The sequence below is a fragment of the Budorcas taxicolor genome, chromosome 4 (assembly GCF_023091745.1).
Source record: "Budorcas taxicolor isolate Tak-1 chromosome 4, Takin1.1, whole genome shotgun sequence".
In the NCBI taxonomy this organism is placed as follows: domain Eukaryota; kingdom Metazoa; phylum Chordata; class Mammalia; order Artiodactyla; family Bovidae; genus Budorcas; species Budorcas taxicolor.
Window position 1 is genome coordinate 100858341 of NC_068913.1, and position 21795 is coordinate 100880135.

Below are 21795 nucleotides of genomic sequence, written 5' to 3' on the forward strand. Positions count from 1 at the left end.
TCAAGATCTACCTCGAGCCACTACGCAGAACAGGCACTTAAATATTTAATTAATGCTCTGCTGAAATAAGAGGAGAGTATACAAAAGTACCACCTGTAAAAACAAAATGCAACGGGAGAATAAAAAGGAAAGTATTATTAATCAGAAAATATTTCCTAATGGAATCTTTAAGAAAATAAAAAGAGGCACTTAACATTCATCATATGATCAAAATTATTCAGTCCAGGTCTATATCCTACAGTGGCACTAAGAAGTGATGCTCTAAATGTTTTTTTAACATTTTCTCCCACTTCAGCTGGGGGGGGAGATGGGTCACCAAACGCTTTGACAAGTCTAGTAACAATGAATATTCTCCCCCCACCAAAAAAATGAACATCTGTACACACATACAGCTCATAAGCACATCCAAGGAGTTTTGTATTCCAGGTTAAACATTTCTGATTTAAGGAAAAGACTAGTCACTTTTGAAAAGTTAAGGATATAAAAGCATATAAAGTTTCCCTTGTGCATGACATATCAATCATGCAAGGAATTTATCAAAAACTAATCTGAAGTTTTTAGAATTTCTCATTCTTTACCATCACTTGGCTTCATCAGTTTACGTGCTATGTGAAGCAGTACTTTCTTGTACGTGTTGTGTAATTTCTTCTGAGTGTTAGTATAATCAATTTTGACTGATTTTAGGACTTCACTTTAAAAAACCATAACATACATAAAAGTAAGCAAAACAGTGAAGCTTAATTTTTTAGGCTTACAAAGTCTCAGATTTACAAAGTTACTTAAATGATCATCTTTCATCCACATGAAAATATCTAAGTTGAAGCCTAATTACCCAAGAAAGCATTTTTCTGTTTACAGTGTGTATGTATAAGGTGGCACAGGAGGGGAAGAAGGCAGGAAGACAGTTCTGGGCTCTAGCAAGTCAGATAAATTCTGACAGTTTTGTGGCAATGGCCAGGAATGAGAAAGGAGAGAAAGCTACCACAGGAGAGAAGCCTTGTTTTAACAGGTATATTTCTCAACACAAAGAAGAAAGTAAATGAGAGCTAACCACCTCTTATGTTTTCACAAGAAGATTCAAGCAATGAAAGGCTTGGCTCTGAAGGCTGGAGAAAACTATGCACTAGGTCAGCCCCAGCAGGGAACCCGAGTTTGTCCACAAGGCCCAGGAGCCTTAGCACCACAGGAGGCATTAAGTGGATGTCTTGGCCTCTTACAACAAAAATGAAACCACAGTCAACACATACTAAAAGGCTTCATATTCAACACATACTAAAAGGCTTCTAACGAATGTATAGTATTTTGTTTGTATTTGCTAAATTTCTTATAATGTTGTCCTAAGTCACTCCTAAATCAAAAGCTGAGATTGTCATGTATGCAGAAATTTTACAATAATAATTTAAATGGCTAGATAGTTGTTTCTATACTCTCAGCTAACCAAATTGAAGAATATCTAAGAATGGATTTTAGTTTACCCCCTATACTTCAGGACAAAGCCATTTAATTTGTGTATTTTATTTAATGGAAAGTTATTAGACTTTACATAGTAGAGAGGTAACCCTGAAAATTCCAACTCCAACATGATATTAGTATCAGTTCCCAGAAAGGTGTTTCATTATTATTATCATCATCATCATTATTTTAAATCTTTAGGCTTCCTTTTTTGTTATTCATGATACTCTTTTAATATTTTTTAAATTAAGGCATTATCTTTTATATCACAATTGTCCTTTGAAAATCCCAAGAGGAGATCTGACTTTCCCTTTTCTTCCCAGATGCTTAATTTAGGCAGAACAGTCATGTTTTCTGAACCAGCTCTGTCTAATGCTGAGTACTGAACTCAGCTTATTTTCTTTCATTATCAGCTTTAAAACTATTTCAAGAAATTGTTTATTATCCAAAAAATCACTTCACATTATATCCTAATAAAGTACACCACTATTCTCTGTGATTAAAATTACCTATGACAACTTACGTGGCCTAATTTTAGAGGATCCCCAATCTCTTCTCTTCCACCTTAGTCTCATTCTGGTCAGGAACTTGTAATATAGTTTTATTATCACATTTCAATTGTGAAACAATGAAATTTCCAAACAAATATCTCACAGAACTACCATTTTTTCAATAAAAGTTTTACACTACTATGGTTGCTTCTCACATACAATATTTACCCCATATTCAAGTTTCTGATAAATCAATTTTAAGTTGAAATTCTGTTTCTGAGGCATTTCCTGGTATACTAGGCAGTGCATTAGGAAAGAGATTATATTGCATTTAGTCTATAATAATTATCTCTTAAGCGTCTCTATATAATTAACAACCATTCAAAAAGAAAGTGCAAATGTGCAAATGAGAAAGAACAAAAACAGTTTCTAAACAGGTAATGCATAATAAAGGACATAAATCCATACAACTACAAACAATTGCTGATAACATCCTTCTGGGCATTAAATGACACCACCAATTCTGTTTTATATGTATTCTTTCTTCTCAAGTATTCAAAGAATGCAATAGACATTATCTTCTTAATTTCCAAATTTCTCATGAATATATTAGGATATTACCATTTTTTCACAAGTCAGAAAACAAGGAACTACCATTATCTTTGAATATTTTCAACAACAGAGCCAAAGTAACAATTCTAGCTAATCTCATCTGGGATCTTAATTAGTACTACAAGTTTATTTGTGTGAGTTAAAAAATAGTATCACTCATGAGAAACAATGCCAAAATTATTATGCTAATAAATTGTGTTAAAGGCCTAATGAAGAAATACTTTAGCAGCTATATGAGGTAACACACTAGTTGTAGGCATGAGGAACGTTTATGTTGGCTCTTTTGGGTGTATACATTAAATGCAAAATCAGAAAGGAATCATGCAAAAATCCGGTTGCCCATGCAAGCACCCCAGAGTCTAATCCTCTCCTCTCAGTTCTGTTGTCAGGCCACAGTAGTGTGGAGACTTGTAGGCCGCTGTCCTTGTTGTAATGAATGGGAAGAGGCTGACAGTGGCATGGTCGAAACCTTCACCTCTTCTTCCCCTGTGGAAAAGTCAGTCATGGTCTAGTTATGGGTGACTAGATTTGTTAACAGTCCCTTTAAAATGATTTCAATATTTGGAATACTGATACATATATAAAATACATGCTTAATGGCTGGAATGCAGGTGTGAAACAAGACATGAATTTTAAAATATAAACTTATCAAGTACCTAGAAAGCACTTACACTCTAATCACACCCTTAAATTTAATACTATGTCAGATTTAAGAACAAACAATAGATTCAGAATTATAAATATACAAGAAGGAAAAAAAGAGACCAGGAAAGCCATTCTTTTCCAAGCCAATTGGACCTTTTATATAGACACTCCTAACAGTAAGTAGTATTTTGTGGTGAAAAAAAAATTAAAACTAAATTCACAGAAGTGAAAATGTGAGTTTTGTAAAGGGCAAAATGACAAATCCATGTTTTAAAAGCAGTCATTATGTTTAGAAAAAAGAAATAAAAAGATATAAATATTAGTTTAGCAAATTACCATATAGCATCTGAAAATTCAATGTACACTTTTGAAATAATGAGAAAATAGTAAAAGGCTAACAATACAATGATCCAATTGACTGAAAGTAAGATGACTACTTCTAGGTCAAAGAACTATACATGAAATGAGATCAGTTCTCCCAATTATAATTGATAATGACTACAAGTGACTTGTTTCATCAAGTCACTGTTAAAACAGTGAATTCAGAAACAAAGAATTTTCTTTAAATGCCCTCTCTTAAGTAAAATTTGAATAAACAAAAACATGAACAAAAATCTAAACCTGAACGGTTTCAAATATTTTTCTAGGTATATTTTGAAAGAACAATGCTCACAGACTTAGACTATTATTTGTTTCCCAAATAATTTTTAGCTCTATAGAATAAAAACATCCTGGAAGAAAGTTCTTTGAAAAACAAATTTTGCAAAGTTACACTTGGAAAGATAGTTTAAGGGATACCATGAAGAAAAAGACTGTGTCTTTAGAACAGGTTATTTCATAGTTTTTCAGTAAATTGGCAAATATTCTATACACCCCAAATATATAGCAAGAAGGCTGTGTAAAAGAAATTTTAGAGTTCTTGGTGAGGACATGGTACTCCTAAGAACTAAGCCAGAGATTAATTTTCATCAAGTCAATGAAATGCATTCTATTTTGTAACTGCAGGTTATATTCCTGAGCTGGGCCAATTGTCTCATGAATAGATAAAAAAGGGACCTCCCAAGAGTGTGAGAGCAAAAATCAATTACTATGGGAAGAAAGCCAAGTTAAAGTAAATGCCAGTAATCAATACTGTAGTGAAAAACATTTCAGTTACTGAATCTGAGACCTGAGTTCCTATCTTAGATCTACTACTAACTGAATGTGTGACTTCAAAATTATTTAACCTTTTCAGAAAACAGCTTTGCCATTCCTAAAATGAAGGAGTTGAACAGGCAGGTCATTTTTTGGCACAGGAAAAGTTACATTTTAAAATAAAAGCACATGGTTCCAATAACAAGGACGATCTGAATGGACTTCACTACTATTGGTTACTAATCCAAGTTTTCCCTCAAGAATATTTATTCCAAAAATCCTTCTCAATTTAGAAAACTGGATATGCAGCCAAGAAAATGCTGCTAAAAAGATTTCACTTATGAAAATAACTGATTTTCAACATGTAAAAAATGTTTTCAATTAGGCAGAGGAAATGGAAACCATGTTTATGTCAAACCTCTGGCAACTGTCCTTCCCATGATAGATTTCAGATGTATCAATTTTTAATAATTAACTGAAACAAATCAAAACTTAAAATTTAAATACAAATGTATAATAAACACAGACATTTGTAAGATACAAAGGTGACTATTTACTCCTATACTAAAAGTCAGAAACCCCATCTTGCTCTACGTATCTAAAGAATAAATATCCATGATTTTTCCAGTACTGAATACTATCTAAGCATATCTTAAGTGGCAGACCTTGCTGAAACATATGTACTCTCCTTTATGAAGCTCTTAACAGTTACCCTGTGTAAGAAACCATGATATTCACTGCAGAAAATAGAGTTAAACCTTTTTCAACAGTTCAACTGAAGTACAGCTGAGTTACAACTAGGGGTGGGAGGCAGATATTGCCTACATATTAAATTGCTTCAAATAATTTACAGTGAAGATGTATACAGTTTTCCAGAATTTTAGGTTGTCACTTCTAATTGTTACTGCAAAACCTCAATCATCTGGCTACAATTATAAAACTATTCTGTTTTCAGGCTTCGCACATTCAGCATCCTGAGGAATTTGCCAAATATATATAGGCCATGGAAGGGTTCTGTATAACTCCTGATATAAATTTTAAATATTTTGGTACATTAACACTAAAATTTCTTTAGCCATGGGAACCTTAAGAGTTCTCTAAAAATAAGCTTAATTATAAGTCACCACTTAAATACCAAGCTAGTATGCACAGTCAAGAAACTGAAATAACAAGCTCTCCCCACCTCCCAGAAAATAGAACAATGATTCAGAATCTATAGTCGGTGACTTCATTCTTAGAATTTCTGGGGAAAAAAGAGTATTCTATGCTCTGTGGTTGAGTATATGCTGAAAGAAAAGAAAAACCCACGAAGATAGGATCATGATTTAATGCCACATTTTTCTTCATGAAGTATCTATTCTAGATGAAGACTTCAAATGACCAACACGAGGTCAACTACCTTCAAAAATCAGTGACTACTCATCACCTCTGTGGCACTTCTGGAATATCTACCAGCTTAAAAAATATTTGGTTTAAAACTGCTCTTTTTACACTAATGGACAATATGATAACTATGAAATCAGAAGAACATATAATTTTTGAGGATGGTCACATAATAAGTCAAACGAAAGTACACGATGAAGACAGCTAAGAACTAGAGTTCCACAAAGGCATCCTCCTTCCTATCATATCAAGCCCATGCTGCTCTGCCTCCCTGACCGAGCTCCCCATCCTCTCATCCACTCTCCAAAACACATGAAGCACCTCCTGGTACAGAAGGTAGTTCTACTGTTTCTTAATGTAATGGCACACTAAATTTTGCCTCTATGCCTTTATTCGGGAGTTTCTACCAACACAAAAGGTCTTGCCCTTTCCCTCCTGCTAACCCAAATCCAGGATACAGATCAAGTCCTAATTCTTCAATGATGCTTCCCCAACAATTTATAGGCTCCACTGATGTGTCTTGCATTCCAGCATCAAATAGTTACCACCTTCATACACAGTCTTATTTCATCTTGTCAACTACACTATACAGTATCTGGAAATAATATCTGCATTTTAAAGTTTTTCTGCATTATCCACATGGCCTAGTTCATTGTTGGGCAGATACCCAAATATTCATAGTAATTGGTCTAATATTCTATTGTTAAATGTTTAGAATATTTATGGGAAATTAAATTTTTGGTGTTATAATGTTATGAGATGTACTACTAGTAATTTAAATTTCACACTTCTAAATGATTGAAACAAATGAAAACAAAACAAAATTATATTCTAATATATTGTCTTTGAAAAAAATGAGTACCAGGAACTGAACACTTAGTATTTCTTAAGTGAATATCATGTAGAAGAGGATTGAAAAATGTCACTCTAAATTACTTACTAACTACCATAATCAAATGAACAAATATCACAAGTCCCACCACTGTGCAAACTACTACATTAGGTGCTATCATGGTGGTGGTGGTTTAGTTGCTAAGTCATGTCTGATCTTTGCAACCCCATGGATGGGGGACCACCAGGCTCCTCTGTCCATAGGATTTTCCAGGCAAGAATACTGGAAAGGGTTGCCATTTCCTTCTCCAGGGGATCTTCCTAACCCAGGGATTGAACCCGGGTCTCCTACACTACAGGCAGATTCTTTAACAACTGGGCTACAGACCCCAGGTGCTATCACACTCATCGGTAAATTAACTTGACTGTATCAAAAGCCACACAACACATTTTCTTAACCTACCTACTCGTCTTGAAATTCAAATGCTATAGTCACAAAGAGAATCGAACCAAAGAATTTTGATGGCTCTCTGAAAACTTCTCTATCAACCTTGCTAAAAACAAGAGAACAAATGTCTTGCTGGTGATAGCACATTATTACAGTAATACTGTGCCATGCCATATCACAAAGGCCAAGACAAGGGGTAAAAATAAATTTTGTGAGTTATGTAACAGAGTGAAGGACTATTTTATTCTACTTGATTCTCTTCAGAATCAAGAGAAATCAAACTCTTTCAACAGTCATATATAAAGCCCAAATCAAACTTTGAAAAACTATTAATAAGAAAGATTTCTTTAAATACAGAAGTCACTTGATCTAAAAAATATCGTATAAAAGCCAAAAGTTCTGAAACCTTCAAGGGTAGCAGTACAAAATCAGAAATATTCTGGCGTCACTTACAGGAATCTAATATTTACCCCAGAAACAAAAATATGACAGACCAAAAGGAAAAAAATCTCTCCTTGAACAATTTCTTTTTCACAGAAAGTATAATTATCCACATATGATATGTCTGTGAAAATTAAGAGTCCCCAGATATTATGTCCTTTATTATATAAGTAGAGTTTTGATGTGAGTGTGTGTCTATCAGTCAAAATAAATTGTGAAAAGGAGTTAAGAGGGTGGCTTTATCCCTCATGCTCTCACTGATTATCATCTCTAAAAATTTTTTTTGAACCAGTTTACTTTTAGAATGTATTATCAGAATTTTTGGTGTTGGACATTATGGCACCATAATTTCAGAGCCCATTTCTTTTTTCATTCGAAAAAGACTTATATGCCATAAGTATGGTAACTATGCTATTAAGTAAAATGCTTCCGAGCAATAACCAGGTATAATACTCCACCATCCTTATAAAGCTCAATATTACAAGGCATCCATCCAATAAAATTTTTTTTAGATTATGATAAAGAGTGTTTCCCATTGAAATTTCCAAGACTAATGATAAATACTTTCTGTTATCCAAAAGCACCCTCCCTACCCACCCAACAACCGGTAGGCAAGAGTTATTCACAAATTCTCAAAGGCTATAAACGAACCTACCTGCTATAGGGATCCCTCCCAGACCTGTGTTGTGCTGTGGCGGGAGATTCAAGTCCAAGAAATTACTATTTGAGGTGGGGTTTGCTGTGTGGTTCAAGTGCATGATGCTATTGCGTGGAAAGGCCATCCAAGGATAGCGGGCTGCCTGGCCTGGAAAACTGAATGAATTATAAACCGCTCGGTGCTGCTGAAATTGAGGGAACCTCTGTGGCAAGACGGAAAAGGTACTATTCAGAGAGTTGGCATTCGTAGGTGCAGCAGGATGCAGGAATCCAGAGCCTGGACCTTTGGCGGTTGTAGTGTGTGACGAGGAGTTCTGGAGAGATGTGGGCGAAAGGGAAGGCTGGTCTTGGACTGACAGTTCCTTTTCAATCAAGTCTGCTAAGGCTTTTCGAGTGACATCAAAGGGATCAAAACCCAAGTCATCCTCTGGTTGTTTAGAAGAACCAAAGCCAAACGCTGCTTGCCAGTCTGTAGAGGATGATACTGGGATTGTTTCTGATGGGAAGAAAAATAGTGATGAATTTAAAACATATATCTCACTTCCATACTAGTGAAACATCATACTGTATAACACAAAGGCAAATAAATACATGCAAAATCTGTTATGATCTATAAGAACATTAAGACTGTAAAATTATAATTGGCCTCAGATACTTTAAACAATGATTTCATTTTTAAGTTACTAACTTCAAAAACTGAATGATACAGACTGATTTTGCTCATCAAGGAAAACAAAGTACTACTTGAAACCCAAATCATACTCTCAATTATTAATCATCAAAACCCAGAATAAGTTGTTTAGTTAAAATAAAGTAATAAATATGGTCAGAGAATTCAATTACAGTTTATTTTTTAAATGTATTTCTCAAAGACACACATATAAATAATTATGAATATATGCTTTATATACTACTATAACAATGAAAAAAGTATCTATTTAATCTTTATATTTTTTTACATTATCTTAATTTTATGCTATCCTTCACATTAATGAGAACAATTGAATGAAACTGGAAATGGTTCAAAATGCCAAAATATAACTTTCTATATTAACATACTTTTTTTGTCAGCTAGGAAAACACTTTTTAAAATATAACTATATAAATACAAATCTAATTAAAAAGTGTAAGCCCTTACTATTAATACTTCCTAGAGGAATAAGTATTTGAATATTGAAAAAATGATCTAATCCTTCATTTCTGGAGAAATCTGTTAACACGGTAACTTCTAGATCATACAACTCTTACCCAAACCATCCAATTTCTTGCAATTTAAATGTTTACATTTTTATGAAAAAAGAAGAGGACAAAAACAGCATAACACCACACCCAGCGAAGGTCTGATTTTAGTCTGAGGATAATTACTGACACACGCAGTGTGGTTATGTACCTGATGTGAAGAGGCTCTGTGGCTCTGGTGCTGTAGGCCAGTCACTGGAAGTCTGTGGGGAGCTGGGGAAAGGAGGAAGCCCACTTGGGATAGGGTTGGGATGGCGAAAATTATCTGAGAATAACGACTGTGACTCAGTTACTGCTCCTTCAAAAGGAGACCGTGCACTGTGATTGGATGAACTGATGGGGATGACTGGATTGGATTTTGATAAACCAGGAGGTGGTGAAGGTGTATCACTGTTAGATATCTAAATAAAATAGGAAAAGAAAAGAATAATCAACATAAATTTATATTATATACAATAATATGCCATAATTTAAAGGGCTTGCAATGAAAGGTACTAGAATAGTGATCTTCAAAAATGGGATACTTAAGAGACTTTTTTCAGGACTGTATGAATTTTCAAAAAAATCCATCAACTTCGGACTTCCCTGACAGTCCAGTGGTTAAGATTCCACACTTCCACTGTAAGGAGCATGCAGTTTGATCCCTGGTAGGGAAACTAGAATCCCACATGCCACACAATGCAGCCAAAAAAGCATCAACTTACATATGTACTCTTTTATGTAACAAAACTGACCCTCCTGAAAAGACACAGCCAGTATCCTCTCCTTTTACAACCTAATTTCTCTCACTATTTCTTACTCTCTGGGATCTAACCAAAGTATTTTGCCCAAGAGTGAAAACTTTCTGGAAGCCAAACACAACTTTATTAGAAATATTCAGATTAGTAATGACAGAGTGTCTGACTCTTAAGGACTACATTTTCTTTGGCAAACTAAGTGATTCCCAATACTTTGGTTTTAAACAAGACGAAAATATCTAATCAAGTTGTTTCCAAACACATCATTAAAACTAATTTTTATAATAAATCTTAATATGATTCTTAGGTATTTAAAATTCAAGAGTTTGAAAATTTGAGTGATATGGACATAATACTCTTTCTTCCATTTACTTATATATACGAACAAGATATCTCAGCACTTTTATTTAGAAAAACGAAAACACGATTAGATGGCTGCTGAAACATCTCCTTGTGCCAAAGGGTAACATTCATCCATGGATACAAGAAAACTAATTTTAAAAAGCCCTATCCACTTCATTAAGAAGTAAATTTCCAATATAATTTTAGCTTTTATGTTAAACGATTTTTTTTATTTAAAAAAATCAGGTCAAGTAGGATGTACAATTTCCGATTGTTAAAGACGAGGTTGTGTAAATAGATGAGGGAGTAACAAAACATTCTGATACTTAAATCTCTTGAATACTAATTAAAAACCAATAAAACCTATTTATTTAAAAATACAAAAACTTATAATAAGCTGGAAATTACATCCTTTGTGGCTATTCTAAACTTATAATGAAAAAATATTTAATGTTAACTTAAAATATACAAGGGGACATGCAGATTTTCAAATTCTTTCATGGAACTTATGAACAAAAAGTTTAGAAAAGCAGTGTAATTTAGATTTCGCATTGTGGGAGACTGCAGATTCTTTACAGAAGAGATTAGAACTTTTTTTTTTTAAAGTAAGAGGGTATGCAGAAAGTAAGAAGGCATAGTGAAAAGCTAGCAACTAGACAATATGATACAAAGTATGCTCTATAGATTAGGGCCTCATTCAGTATCATACTGGATACAACTTTGAAGTTAACTGTTTGATTTAACCATTTCAAAGCCCAAAGTCATTTGAGGAATGAGGGACACTTGGGGGAAAGGTCATTGAAAGAAACAGAAAATTAAAGTCAGTTTGGAACTAGCAGATACAAACTTATATATAAGGTGGATTAAAAGATCCTACTGCATTTCAGAGAGAATTATATTCAATATCCTAAAACACAATGGAAAAAAATATGAGACAGAATATATGTATAACTGAGTCACTTTGTTGTACAGCAGAAATTAACACAACATTGTAAATCAACTCAATAAGATTAAAAAAAAAAAGAGTTAAAGTTGACAATAACGGACAGGGGAGAACAGGACAGAGAAACAACTCAAAATTAAGAATGCAGAAGGCATGTTAGTCTGGGACCTTTTCATGTAAGGTCAAAAAGACCAAGAATATCAGGGATTCTAAGGACACTGATGTATTGGTACATAGCAGAGTAACATATTTTATTTTCTCGGGCTCCAAAATCACTACAGATGGTGACTACAGCCATGAAATTAAAATTTTCCTTGGAAGAAATGCTATGACAAACCTACACAGCGTATGAAAAAGCAGAGACATTACTCGGCTGCCAAGGGTCCAAACAGTCAAAGTTATGGTTTTTCCAGTAGTCATGTACAGATGTGAGAGTTGGACCATAAAGAAGGCTGAACACTAAAGTATTGATGCTTTCAAACTGTGGTGCTTGAGAAGACTCTTGAGAGTCCCTTAGACTGCAAGGAGCTCAAACCAGTCAATCCTAAAGGAAATCAACCCTAAATATATATTCACTGGAAGGACTGAAGCTGAAGCTGAAGCTCCAATATGTGAAGAGCCGACTCACTGGAAAAGACCCTGATGCTGGGAAAGATTGAGGGCACGAGGAAAAGGGGACAAGAGAGGATGAGATGGTTGGATGGCATCACTGACTCAATGGACATGAGTTTGAGCAAACTCCAGGATGGAGAAGCCTAGAGTGCTGCAGTCCATGGGGTCGCAGAGAGTCGGACATGACTTAGGGACTTGAACAATGAACAGCAACTGTAACATATAGTCATAATGATACTTCTGCATCATCAAGAAAGAGTTACATTATGCTCTATTCTATGGAGAAAAAGATGGCTAATTACTATACATTTAACAAAGATGTGCACTAAAAGTGTGTTTAAATTGTTTAACTATTTAAAGTATTTTTCACTATCTAGAAAATTCACTTGCATAGAAGGACTTATTTCAGCAGATGGCAGGTAAATAAGGGAATACAGTATCACAATCTTACCTGCTGAGAATTATCACCATTCCCTATGCTGAGAGAATCAGAAGGTTTGTCAATAGGGCTGTAAAAAAATAAAAATTAGAGTAAATTTATTCTCCTACAACCAAAGCCTGAAAAATAGACATTTTTTCATCTTAACATTTACTGAAGCACTCCGATGCAAAATATTAGGTTAGATGCTGGGGACACAAAGTGTAAGATAAAATCTCTATCCTTGAGCGACTTACAATCTAATACGAGACTCTCCAAAAACGACAAGTGAAACCACAGTTTGGGGGGGGGGGGGGAAGTATACTAATCCATTATTTAGTTTATGCCCATGATAAACACATTCCCCATTAAAATTCTGAAAAAATTCTAATTTTCTAGGTGCTTAACAGAGGGCATAAAAGTTACTGAAATGTCATCTACAGGTTCTTAAAATCAATACATTTTTAATACTTCAATAGCCTAATCATAACTTTAAGAGAAGGCATACGTAAGCGTATACATATACACACATAAACACATACACACCACACATGACAAACAGAAAGAAACTTTCGTGCCTCAAACAAAAGTAGTAAAACTTGATTTCCGTAAGACAAAATGCAGTATCATAGTAAAGTAACACAGATCTAACTTCAAGTCCATTTTAACTCATCTGACTTTAACAAAAATCTTTATAAACATTACAACACTGCCCAAGCAAGCAATTTCTATATCAAACTTTAATCCAGCACATGAACAAAAGTTTTGGCACTCATATAACTAATACTTACTTCTGATATAATACTATAGTCAAAAAACTTAAGATTCCAAATAACTGAAAATTATTTTATTGCCTGGAAACATATAAAGTCACCTTATAAACCAACAACTTACTGGAAACATATTTGATCGCTTTGCAATAATTTCATAAGAACTAGTACCCAATCTGAATATCAAGTGCATCTTCTACAGAAACACTGCCAGATACTCTTAAATCTGACTGATAAGTCTGAAATTTACTTGAAGAACACCTTTATTTATTATTCACAGTATATCAATAAATGAATTCATATTATTGTCAAGAGTGTAATCCTAATAATTTTAAGATATAGTTCTGGGCCCACCAAATTTAGAGGTAGTTGGGTAACAAGACAGGTGCACAACAAATATCAGTCAGTGTCAACTATTAAATGAACTGTTTAAACACTAAGTGCCATAAATCTTTAGAAGAAAGAGAAGCCACTCCAAGAGGGGCAACTGGGAAAAGTTTCCTAGGGAAGTTCAAATTTAACTAGGCCCTTAAAAAATATTTACACGTTAGAAGGAAGAGAAGTGGGGGCGGAGGGTGGCAGACAGCATTAAAGACAGGATTAGCAAGAATTTCAAGAATCAAAAGGTTGTAGAAAAGGTTGAGAGAAAGGTAATTAGTTTAGCTCACATACAGGATGATTTTAACAATGGGAGGTAAGAAGAGAAAGACATAGAGGTCAAAGGAAATTTTTTTGAGCACAAAAATAATACAAATAAAGCAACGTTTTAGAAAGATTAATACACTTCAGTGGTATTAAATACACCTTGTTGTACAACTATCACTAACATCCATTCCCATAACTTTGAATTTTATAAAAATGAAATTCTATACCCACTGAACAACAACTCTCTATTTTTCCAATTTCTAGTATCTACTATGTACTTTGTTTTGATGACTCTGACTACTCTAAATGCCTTGTGTATAAAGTGTAATCACAGAGTATTTATTTTTTTGTGACTAGCTTATTTCATAAACAATAATGTTCTCAAAGTTCATGATGTTGTAATATACAGCAGAATTTCCTTCCTTTTTTAGGCCAAATACTATTATATTGTATATATGTACCATATTTTGTTTGTCCATTCATCCATCCATGGACACTTGAAATTGCTTCTACATTCAAGCTACTGTGGGTAATGCTGCTATGACACAGTGTACAAATACCGCTTCAATATACAGCTTTCAATTCTCTTACATTTATATACAGAAGTGGAATTGGTGGATCATATGGTAATTTTATTTTGAAATTTTCTGAGGAACTGCCATATTTTCTTCCACAAAGGCTGTACCATTTTAAATTCTCACTAACAGTACACAAGGGCTCCAATATCCCCACATTTGTTCAAACACTTGTTTTCTGCTTTTTTGATGGTGGCTATAGCGAGTGTGAGGAGAATGGGTATGAGGAGGTATCTCACTGTAATTTTCAGTTGTATATTCGTAATGACTAGTGATGTTCATCTTTTCATATGCTTAGTGGCCATCCACAAATCTTCTTTGGGAAAATGTCTATTCAAGTCCTTTGCCCATATTTGAATTTGACATTTTTTGCTGTTCAGTTTTAGGAGTTCTCTACATATTTTGGTTAATAATCCTTAAAAGATTTATAATTTGCAAATATATTCTCCCATTCTGTGACTTGTGGATAGTGTCTTTTGATTCATAATATTTTTAACTTTTCACGAAGTCAAATTTATCTATTTTTTCTTTTGTTACCTGTGTTTTTGGTGTTCTATCCAGGAAATCACTGCCAAATTCAATGTCATCAGGTTTATCCTACATTTTCTCTTAAGGTTTTCTGGGGGGCAAAGGGGTGTTTAAGGTCTTAAATTTAGGTGCTAGATCCATTTTGAATTGATCTTTGAATATGGTGTTAGGCAGGCAACCGACTTTACCCTTTTGCATGTGAATATCCAGTTTTCCCAGAACCATTTGTTGAAAAGATTGTCCTATCCTCAGCAGTCTAGTCTTAGTGACCTTGTCAAAAATCATTTGGCTATATATGAGTTAATATTTATGAGCTCTCTATTTCACTAGTCTGTAGACTATCTTTATGTCGATATCATACTATTTTGATTAATGCAGCTTTGTATAAGTTTTGAAATCAGGGAGTATGGGTCCTCCAGTTTTATTCTTCTGTCCAAGATTATATTGGCTATTTGTCCCTTGAGATTCTGTGTGAATTTAGGATGGATTTTTCATTTGTTAAAAACTCTGGGATTTTTGACACGACTGGGATCTGTAGACAGCTTGGGGTAGAACTGACATTTTAATATGAAGTATCCCAAGCCATAAACATTGGTCTTTTCATTTATTTATGTGTCTTTTTAAATTTCTTTCAGCAATGCTTCATATTCTTATACAAGTCTTGCATGCATGCATGTGTGCCAAGTCAGTTCAGCCATGTATTTTATTCTTTTCTTATTGTGAATGAACTTGCTTTTGCAATTTCATTTCAGATTGTTCACTGTTCATGTACAGAAATGCAAATGATTTTGTATGTTAACGTCGTATACTGCTACACTGCTGAACTCATTTATCAGTTTTAACAGGTGTGTTACGTGTGTCTCTCTGTGTGTAATCATTAGGATTTTCTACGTATAAAGCCATACCATCTGCAAAGAGATAACTTTACATATTCTTTTCCAATTTAAATGCCTCTTCTTTTTTTTGGCTAATTGCTATGGCTAGAAAATGCAATACTATGTTGAAGAGAAGTAGTGGAAGCAGGCATCCCATTCTTGCCTTGTTCCTCGTCTCAGGAAAAGCTTTCAATCTTGCCACCATAGAGTATGATGTTCACTTTGGTTTTCATATATAGCTCTTATTATGCCAAAGTGGCTTCCTATTTCTAGGTTGTTAACTGTTTTTGTCACAGGAGTGTTTGTGTCTGATGCTCCTTCTGCATCAATTGAGAGGATCGTATGGCTTTTAACCTACATTCTGTTGATACAGCATATTGTACTGTTCAAGTTTCATACATTAGACCATCCTTGCATTCCAGGAATAAATCACACCTGGTCTTGGCATTTACCCTGTTCAATGTGCTGACCTCTGTGAGCATTCTATTAAAGATATGTGCATCAGTGTTCATTAGGAGTTTGAAGTTTTCTTACAGTGTCTTTGGCTTTGGTTATCAGGGTGATGTTGGTCTCATAGAATTAATTAGGAATCATTCTCTTCTCTTCAATTTTGGGGAAAAGCTTGAAAAAGATGCTACTAGTTCTCCCTTAAATACTTGGTAGAATTCAACAATCAAGCCATTAGGTCCAGAACTTTTCTTTGGTGGGAAGTTTTTAATTACTAATTCAATATGCTAACTGGTTATATTCATGCTTTCTATTTCTTTGTAACACAGTCATCGTAGGTTTTGTGTTTCTTGGAGTCATTTCATCTAGGTTATTCAATTTGTTGGTGTACAACTGTCTACAGTACTTTCATATTTATTTCTGGAGAATTTGTAGCAATGTTCCCACTTCATTTTCTTATGTTAGTAATTTGAGACATTCTTTTTTTCTCAGTTCACCTAGCTAAGGTTTTGTCAGTTTTGTTGATATTTTTGAAGAGCCAACTTTTGGTTTCCTCAATTTTCTCCATTGTTTTTCTATACTCTATTTCACTTATCTCTGCTCTAATCTTATTTTCTTCCTTCTGCTAGCTTTGGGCTTATTTGTTCACTTTCCAGTTCTTTGAACTGTGAGGTCAGATTGTTGACTTGGGATCTTTTTTATTTTTTAATATAATATAGCACTTAGAGCTATAAATTTCCCCCTTAGCACTTTTGCTCCTTCCCAGAAGTCTCAGTATGCTGTGTTTTCATTTTCATTCATCTAAGTATTTTCTAATTTCCTTGAGATGTCTTTTTGAACCCATTAGTTGTTCAAGTGTTAATTTCCACACTTATGAATTTTCTAGGTTTCCTTTGTTAATGATTTCTAACTTTATGCCACTGTGGTCAGAAAATATACTTTGTATATTCATCTTTTTAAATCTACTGAGACTTGATTTGTGGCCTAACATATGGTCTATCTTGGAAAATGTCCCATGTACATTTGAGAAGAATGTGTATTCTATTGTTGAACAACAACACAAACATATACAGAATACTGTACCTAGTGTTCTGTATATGTTTGTGTTGTTTAAATCCTTTCCTTATCTTCTGTCTGGTTGTTTTATCCATTATTATGGGTGGGGTACTTAAGTCTCTAGCTAGGATTGCAGAACTATTTCTCCCTTCAATTCTGTCAGGTTTTGCTTCATATATTTTGGTCACTAAGTGTGTAAATGCTTATCACTGTTCTATCTTCTTGCTGTACTGAAGCTTTTATTAATATATAATGTCCTTTTTGTCTCATTAATCTTTATTTAAAGTCTATTTTGTCTGATATTAGAAGTAGTTTTTGTTTAGTTGCTAGTGGTGTCTGACTCTTTTGTGACTCCATGGACTGTAGCCTGCCAGGTTTCTCTGTCCATGGGATATTAGTAGAGCCACCTTTCATCTTTTTTGATTCCTACTTGCATGGAATATCTTTTCCCATTCTTTCAGTTTCAGCCTGTTTGTGACTTTGGGTCAAAAGTGAGCCTCTCATAGACAGCATATAGCTGGACTATGTATTTTTATCCATTTTGCCAATCTCTTTTGAATGGAGAACTGAACTCATTTACATTTAACATAACTGGCAGTAAGAAGTTATTTATGTCATCATGCCATTTGTTTTCTATATGTCTTATAGCCTCCCCCCCCCCCCCGTTTATTGCATTATTATCTTATGTTTAGCTTATTTTTCTGTAGTGAAATGTTTCTTACTTCCTTTTGTGTATATTCTAGAGTTCTTTGTTGCTATCATGGGAATTACATTTAATATCCTAAAGTCACAACAGTCTACCTTAAACTTACACTAACTTAACTTTAACAATATACCAAGATTCATAGCTCCTTCCCTAGCCCTTTTGGTTACTGATGTCACAAAAGTGTATCTTCACACATTGTGTGCCCCCAGTAATTCTTCTGAATGCAGTTTCTTAAATTACGTAGAAAACAAGATTTGAAGTCACAAAGCAGGGTAATATCAGCTTTTATACTAAAGTACTGGACCTTAAACATACTGCTCTTAAGGTCTACAGGAAGAAAAAAGCATAGTTACAAACCATTGTTATAACTAGGTTTACTTTTATTGAGATCTTTATTTCTCCATACAGCCCTGGGGTACTGCTTAATCTTTTTATTTCATCTTGCAAGACTCCTTGAGTTTTTCTTGCAGGGCAGGTTTAGAGGTCCTGAATTCCCTTAGCTTCTGTTTATTTGGCAATATCTTAGTGTCTCCCTCACTCTTTGAGAACAGTTTTTCTAGACAGAAGACTCTTGGTTGGTGTATATATATTTTCTTTATAGCACTTTGAGTCTATCAGCCCAGTGCCTTCTGGCCTCCAAAGTTTCTAATAAGCAATCTGCTGATTAAGATTCCCTTCTATGTGATGATTTGCTTCTCCTGCTGCTTGCAAGATTCTCTTTTGTCCTTTGCCCTCTCTGATTATACTGTCTCAAGTATCTCACTGTGGGTCTCTGAATTCACCTTAATTAGAATTTGTTAAGCTTCTTGGATGCTATACTCAGCAGACTGGGGAAGTTTTCAGTCGTTATCTCTTCAAATATTGTCTCTGCATCTTTCTCTCTTCTCCTCTGAACTCCAATAATGCACCTGCTGGTCCCCTGGAATCCTATAAGTCCCTTAGGCTGTTCGCCTTTCCTCAATCTTTGTGTGTTCCTCAGACTAGATAATTTCCATCACCCTATCTTTAAGTTTGCTGATTCTTTCTTTTGTCTTCTCAAATCTGTCTTTGAATCCTCTAGAGTATTTTTTGTTTCAATTATTGTACTTTTCAGCTCCAGAATTTTTTTTTTAGTTTCTTTAAAATTTTTCTACCTTTTATTGATGCTTCCATTTTTCTTCACACATCACTTTTCTTTCTCCACATCTTTCCTTAATTCTTTAAGAATCTGTAAGAGTTACTTTAAAGACTGTCCAGTATATGTGCCATTTAGGTCTTTTCCAAAGACAGTTTCTGTTGATTTATTATTTTCTTTTGCATGGATCATTCTTTTCTGTTTCTTTGTATGCCTTCTGATTTTTTTGTTTAACACTGTTCATTTGAATCTATCTAGTAACATGGTACCTCTGGAAATCAGATTCTCCCCTTTCCCCAGTGTTTGCTCTTTTTGTTACCAGTTGCTGTGTTTGTGGTTTTTTTTTTTTTTTTTTTTTTAATTGTTGCAGGCTATCTCTGTACTGAGAATTAGTCTTAGCTGTAAACTTAAGGTCTTCTCAGGTCTTTTTTGAGCCTTCCCTGGACATGCAGAGTGACTTTCTAATTTTTTCCTTATATGTAGCTGTTTTTTAATGTCCTAGTCTTTAATGCCAAGGTCCCAAAAGGAGAAAAAGCAAAAATTAAAGGAGTATGGCAAGTGGGTATCAGTCCATCAAATTCTCTGGAAATCACTTCAGTCAGAGGAAGGGACTTGTAACTATGAGAAGAGTTACAACAATACTTGCCTGCCTCTCTGTCTGCACCTGTAATCAGAAGCCATGATCAGCAATCAAAGCAGAGATCCTCAGTATCTGAGGACATGGTCCACTTTGTCCATCCTGTCTTCCACCAGGTATAGGCAAGCTGCTCTAGGAACATGTACACAACACCTGCCATGTGGCTGGGGATGAGGGTGGGAGGCTACTGTGCTGAGTGGAAGTTGACCAAAATTAACTGCCAACTCTTTCCCTGAAAGTTGCAAGACTTCAAAAGACCTCAAGAGTTCAAGAACAGTTTCATTAGACAGATTCTGCAAGGGCAATTGTTGTCCAGGTGGAGAGGTTGGTTCCTGGTGCTATCTACTCTGTCACCTTCCCCACATTTGCACTGTTCTTGCAATAGGGAATAAGGGCTTAAAAATGAGAGGAAGGAGTAGTCATAGAAACAGAAAGATGAGAGCAAGATATCACAAAAGAAAATTTCAGTGTCTTCATCTTGGTTCACCTCCTCAATTATCACCATTAGAAAGCACTAAATAATAATTTTCAACTTAGATGAGGTCAATCTTGCTAATGTCAAGGGTACTATACGAAAATATTATAGCATTCCGAATTAAACCTTGAGACTGTTTCTGGATTACAACTAATTAGAATAATTTATAGCATCTTCCCCACCATACCAACTGCAGTTTCATAAACACTGATTCACAAATACTTAACACTTCATCTGGGAAGGTCTTATCAAAGATCTCTAGATCAAAATCTTTATATCAGTGTCATCAATTCAAAGACAGCTACTGAAAAATCAGGATCAGGGCAAGATTTAGTAAGCTTAAGTCCCATTCAATTTTAGTATATTCTTCAATTTATTTTAAGAATAATTAACAAATTCAAGGAATAATAGATGACAACTTTAGGAATAACGATATAACTAGAAAGATTTTTGTTATGTGGGTTGTAAAAAAAAAAAGTTTTTGTTATGTAAAAAACATGGGTCAATTATAATTAAACCTGCCATAGTAAGTTCAACTATCAGTGTCAAAACGGAAAATAAAGATGGGGGAGTCCTCACAAATGAATGTATAAACTCAACAGAAAGAAAAAGTACATTTCCCAAGTCTAACTGCAATAAATGTACACTTCTTGCACTCTGATGGCTGAACAGAAAACATGTATCTCAGAGTTATCACTAACCAGTCAAAGTTCTCACAACTCCCCTGGGATCAGGTGTCAAAATTCCTTCTTCATTAAGCTCTGTCATACTAATAAAATTTTTCAACATACATCCACCCATTATCATGCCAAGAAAGTTAAGAAAGGAAAGCAAATATAAATATCACATTTACTAATGAAGACAGAGACCTATTTCTTAGGGTTCCATGGGAATGACTCTAGAACAGGCTCCAGCTCCAGTTCAGGTCCTGGGTTTGGCTCTGGCTTTCTTTGTGATATCATGCCTAGAGTACACGCTACTGCTCCAGCCCTGCTCAAGCAGTGACTCTAACTTCAGGCTTAGCTCTGGCCCCCTGTGCCAGTCTGGGCTCCCCCGTAATGATTCCAGTTCTGGCTCTAGTGGTTGTTTTAGCTCATCCACTTGTCTCTTAGAGACCACAATGAGCCTATGTTTCAGGTATTTCCTCTGTTCCTGAAAATTAACTTCCTCCTATAATTGCACCCAAAAGCCTCATCCCTCGGGCTTCAGGAGTGGAGAAGTACAGCAGGTTCTCAGGTAAGTTCTCCTCGAAGAGGTTGTTAGTAGTTGATGACTTCAGCTAGCAAGAATGACGGGAGTACGTTCCTGCTGCACTTCATCATCATTCAACCAGGAGCAGATAATGCCCCCTTCCAATGATTCACCGAAGTACAGCAGAAAGGTGCCAGAGATTGTCTTCAGAAGCTGGCATCCCTGGCAGTGCTGGAAAAGAACTGCTGATTCTAGGGGTCTGAACTGACCAGACTGAACCAAAGAATCAAGGACCAGGCAATCAAGAGTAGGTTCACATTAGAAATAATCATCAAAGAGAGGGTGTCTGTTTTCAGCTCCTGCTTTAGATCCTGGTAGTTGTATCCGACCA

General features: G+C 34.9%; 1 protein-coding gene across 6 annotated transcripts in view; it reads right to left on the minus strand.

Annotated features, from left to right (window-relative positions):
• The window catches only part of CNOT4 (CCR4-NOT transcription complex subunit 4), a 147898-nt gene that overhangs the window by 22112 nt on the left and 103991 nt on the right, over nt 1-21795 (minus strand). For 4 of the 6 annotated variants that reach the window (XM_052639271.1, XM_052639275.1, XM_052639270.1 and 1 more), the window contains exons 8-10: nt 12419-12476; nt 9485-9734; nt 8093-8590 (exon numbers count right to left, since the gene is read on the minus strand). In XM_052639271.1, coding sequence (XP_052495231.1) covers nt 8093-8590; nt 9485-9734; nt 12419-12476 — 806 coding nt within the window. Of the gene's footprint in view, nt 1-1709; nt 3042-8092; nt 8591-9484; nt 9735-12418; nt 12477-21795 lie in introns of those variants that run through there. The other 2 variants (XM_052639273.1, XM_052639272.1) reach the window with 1 other exon arrangement.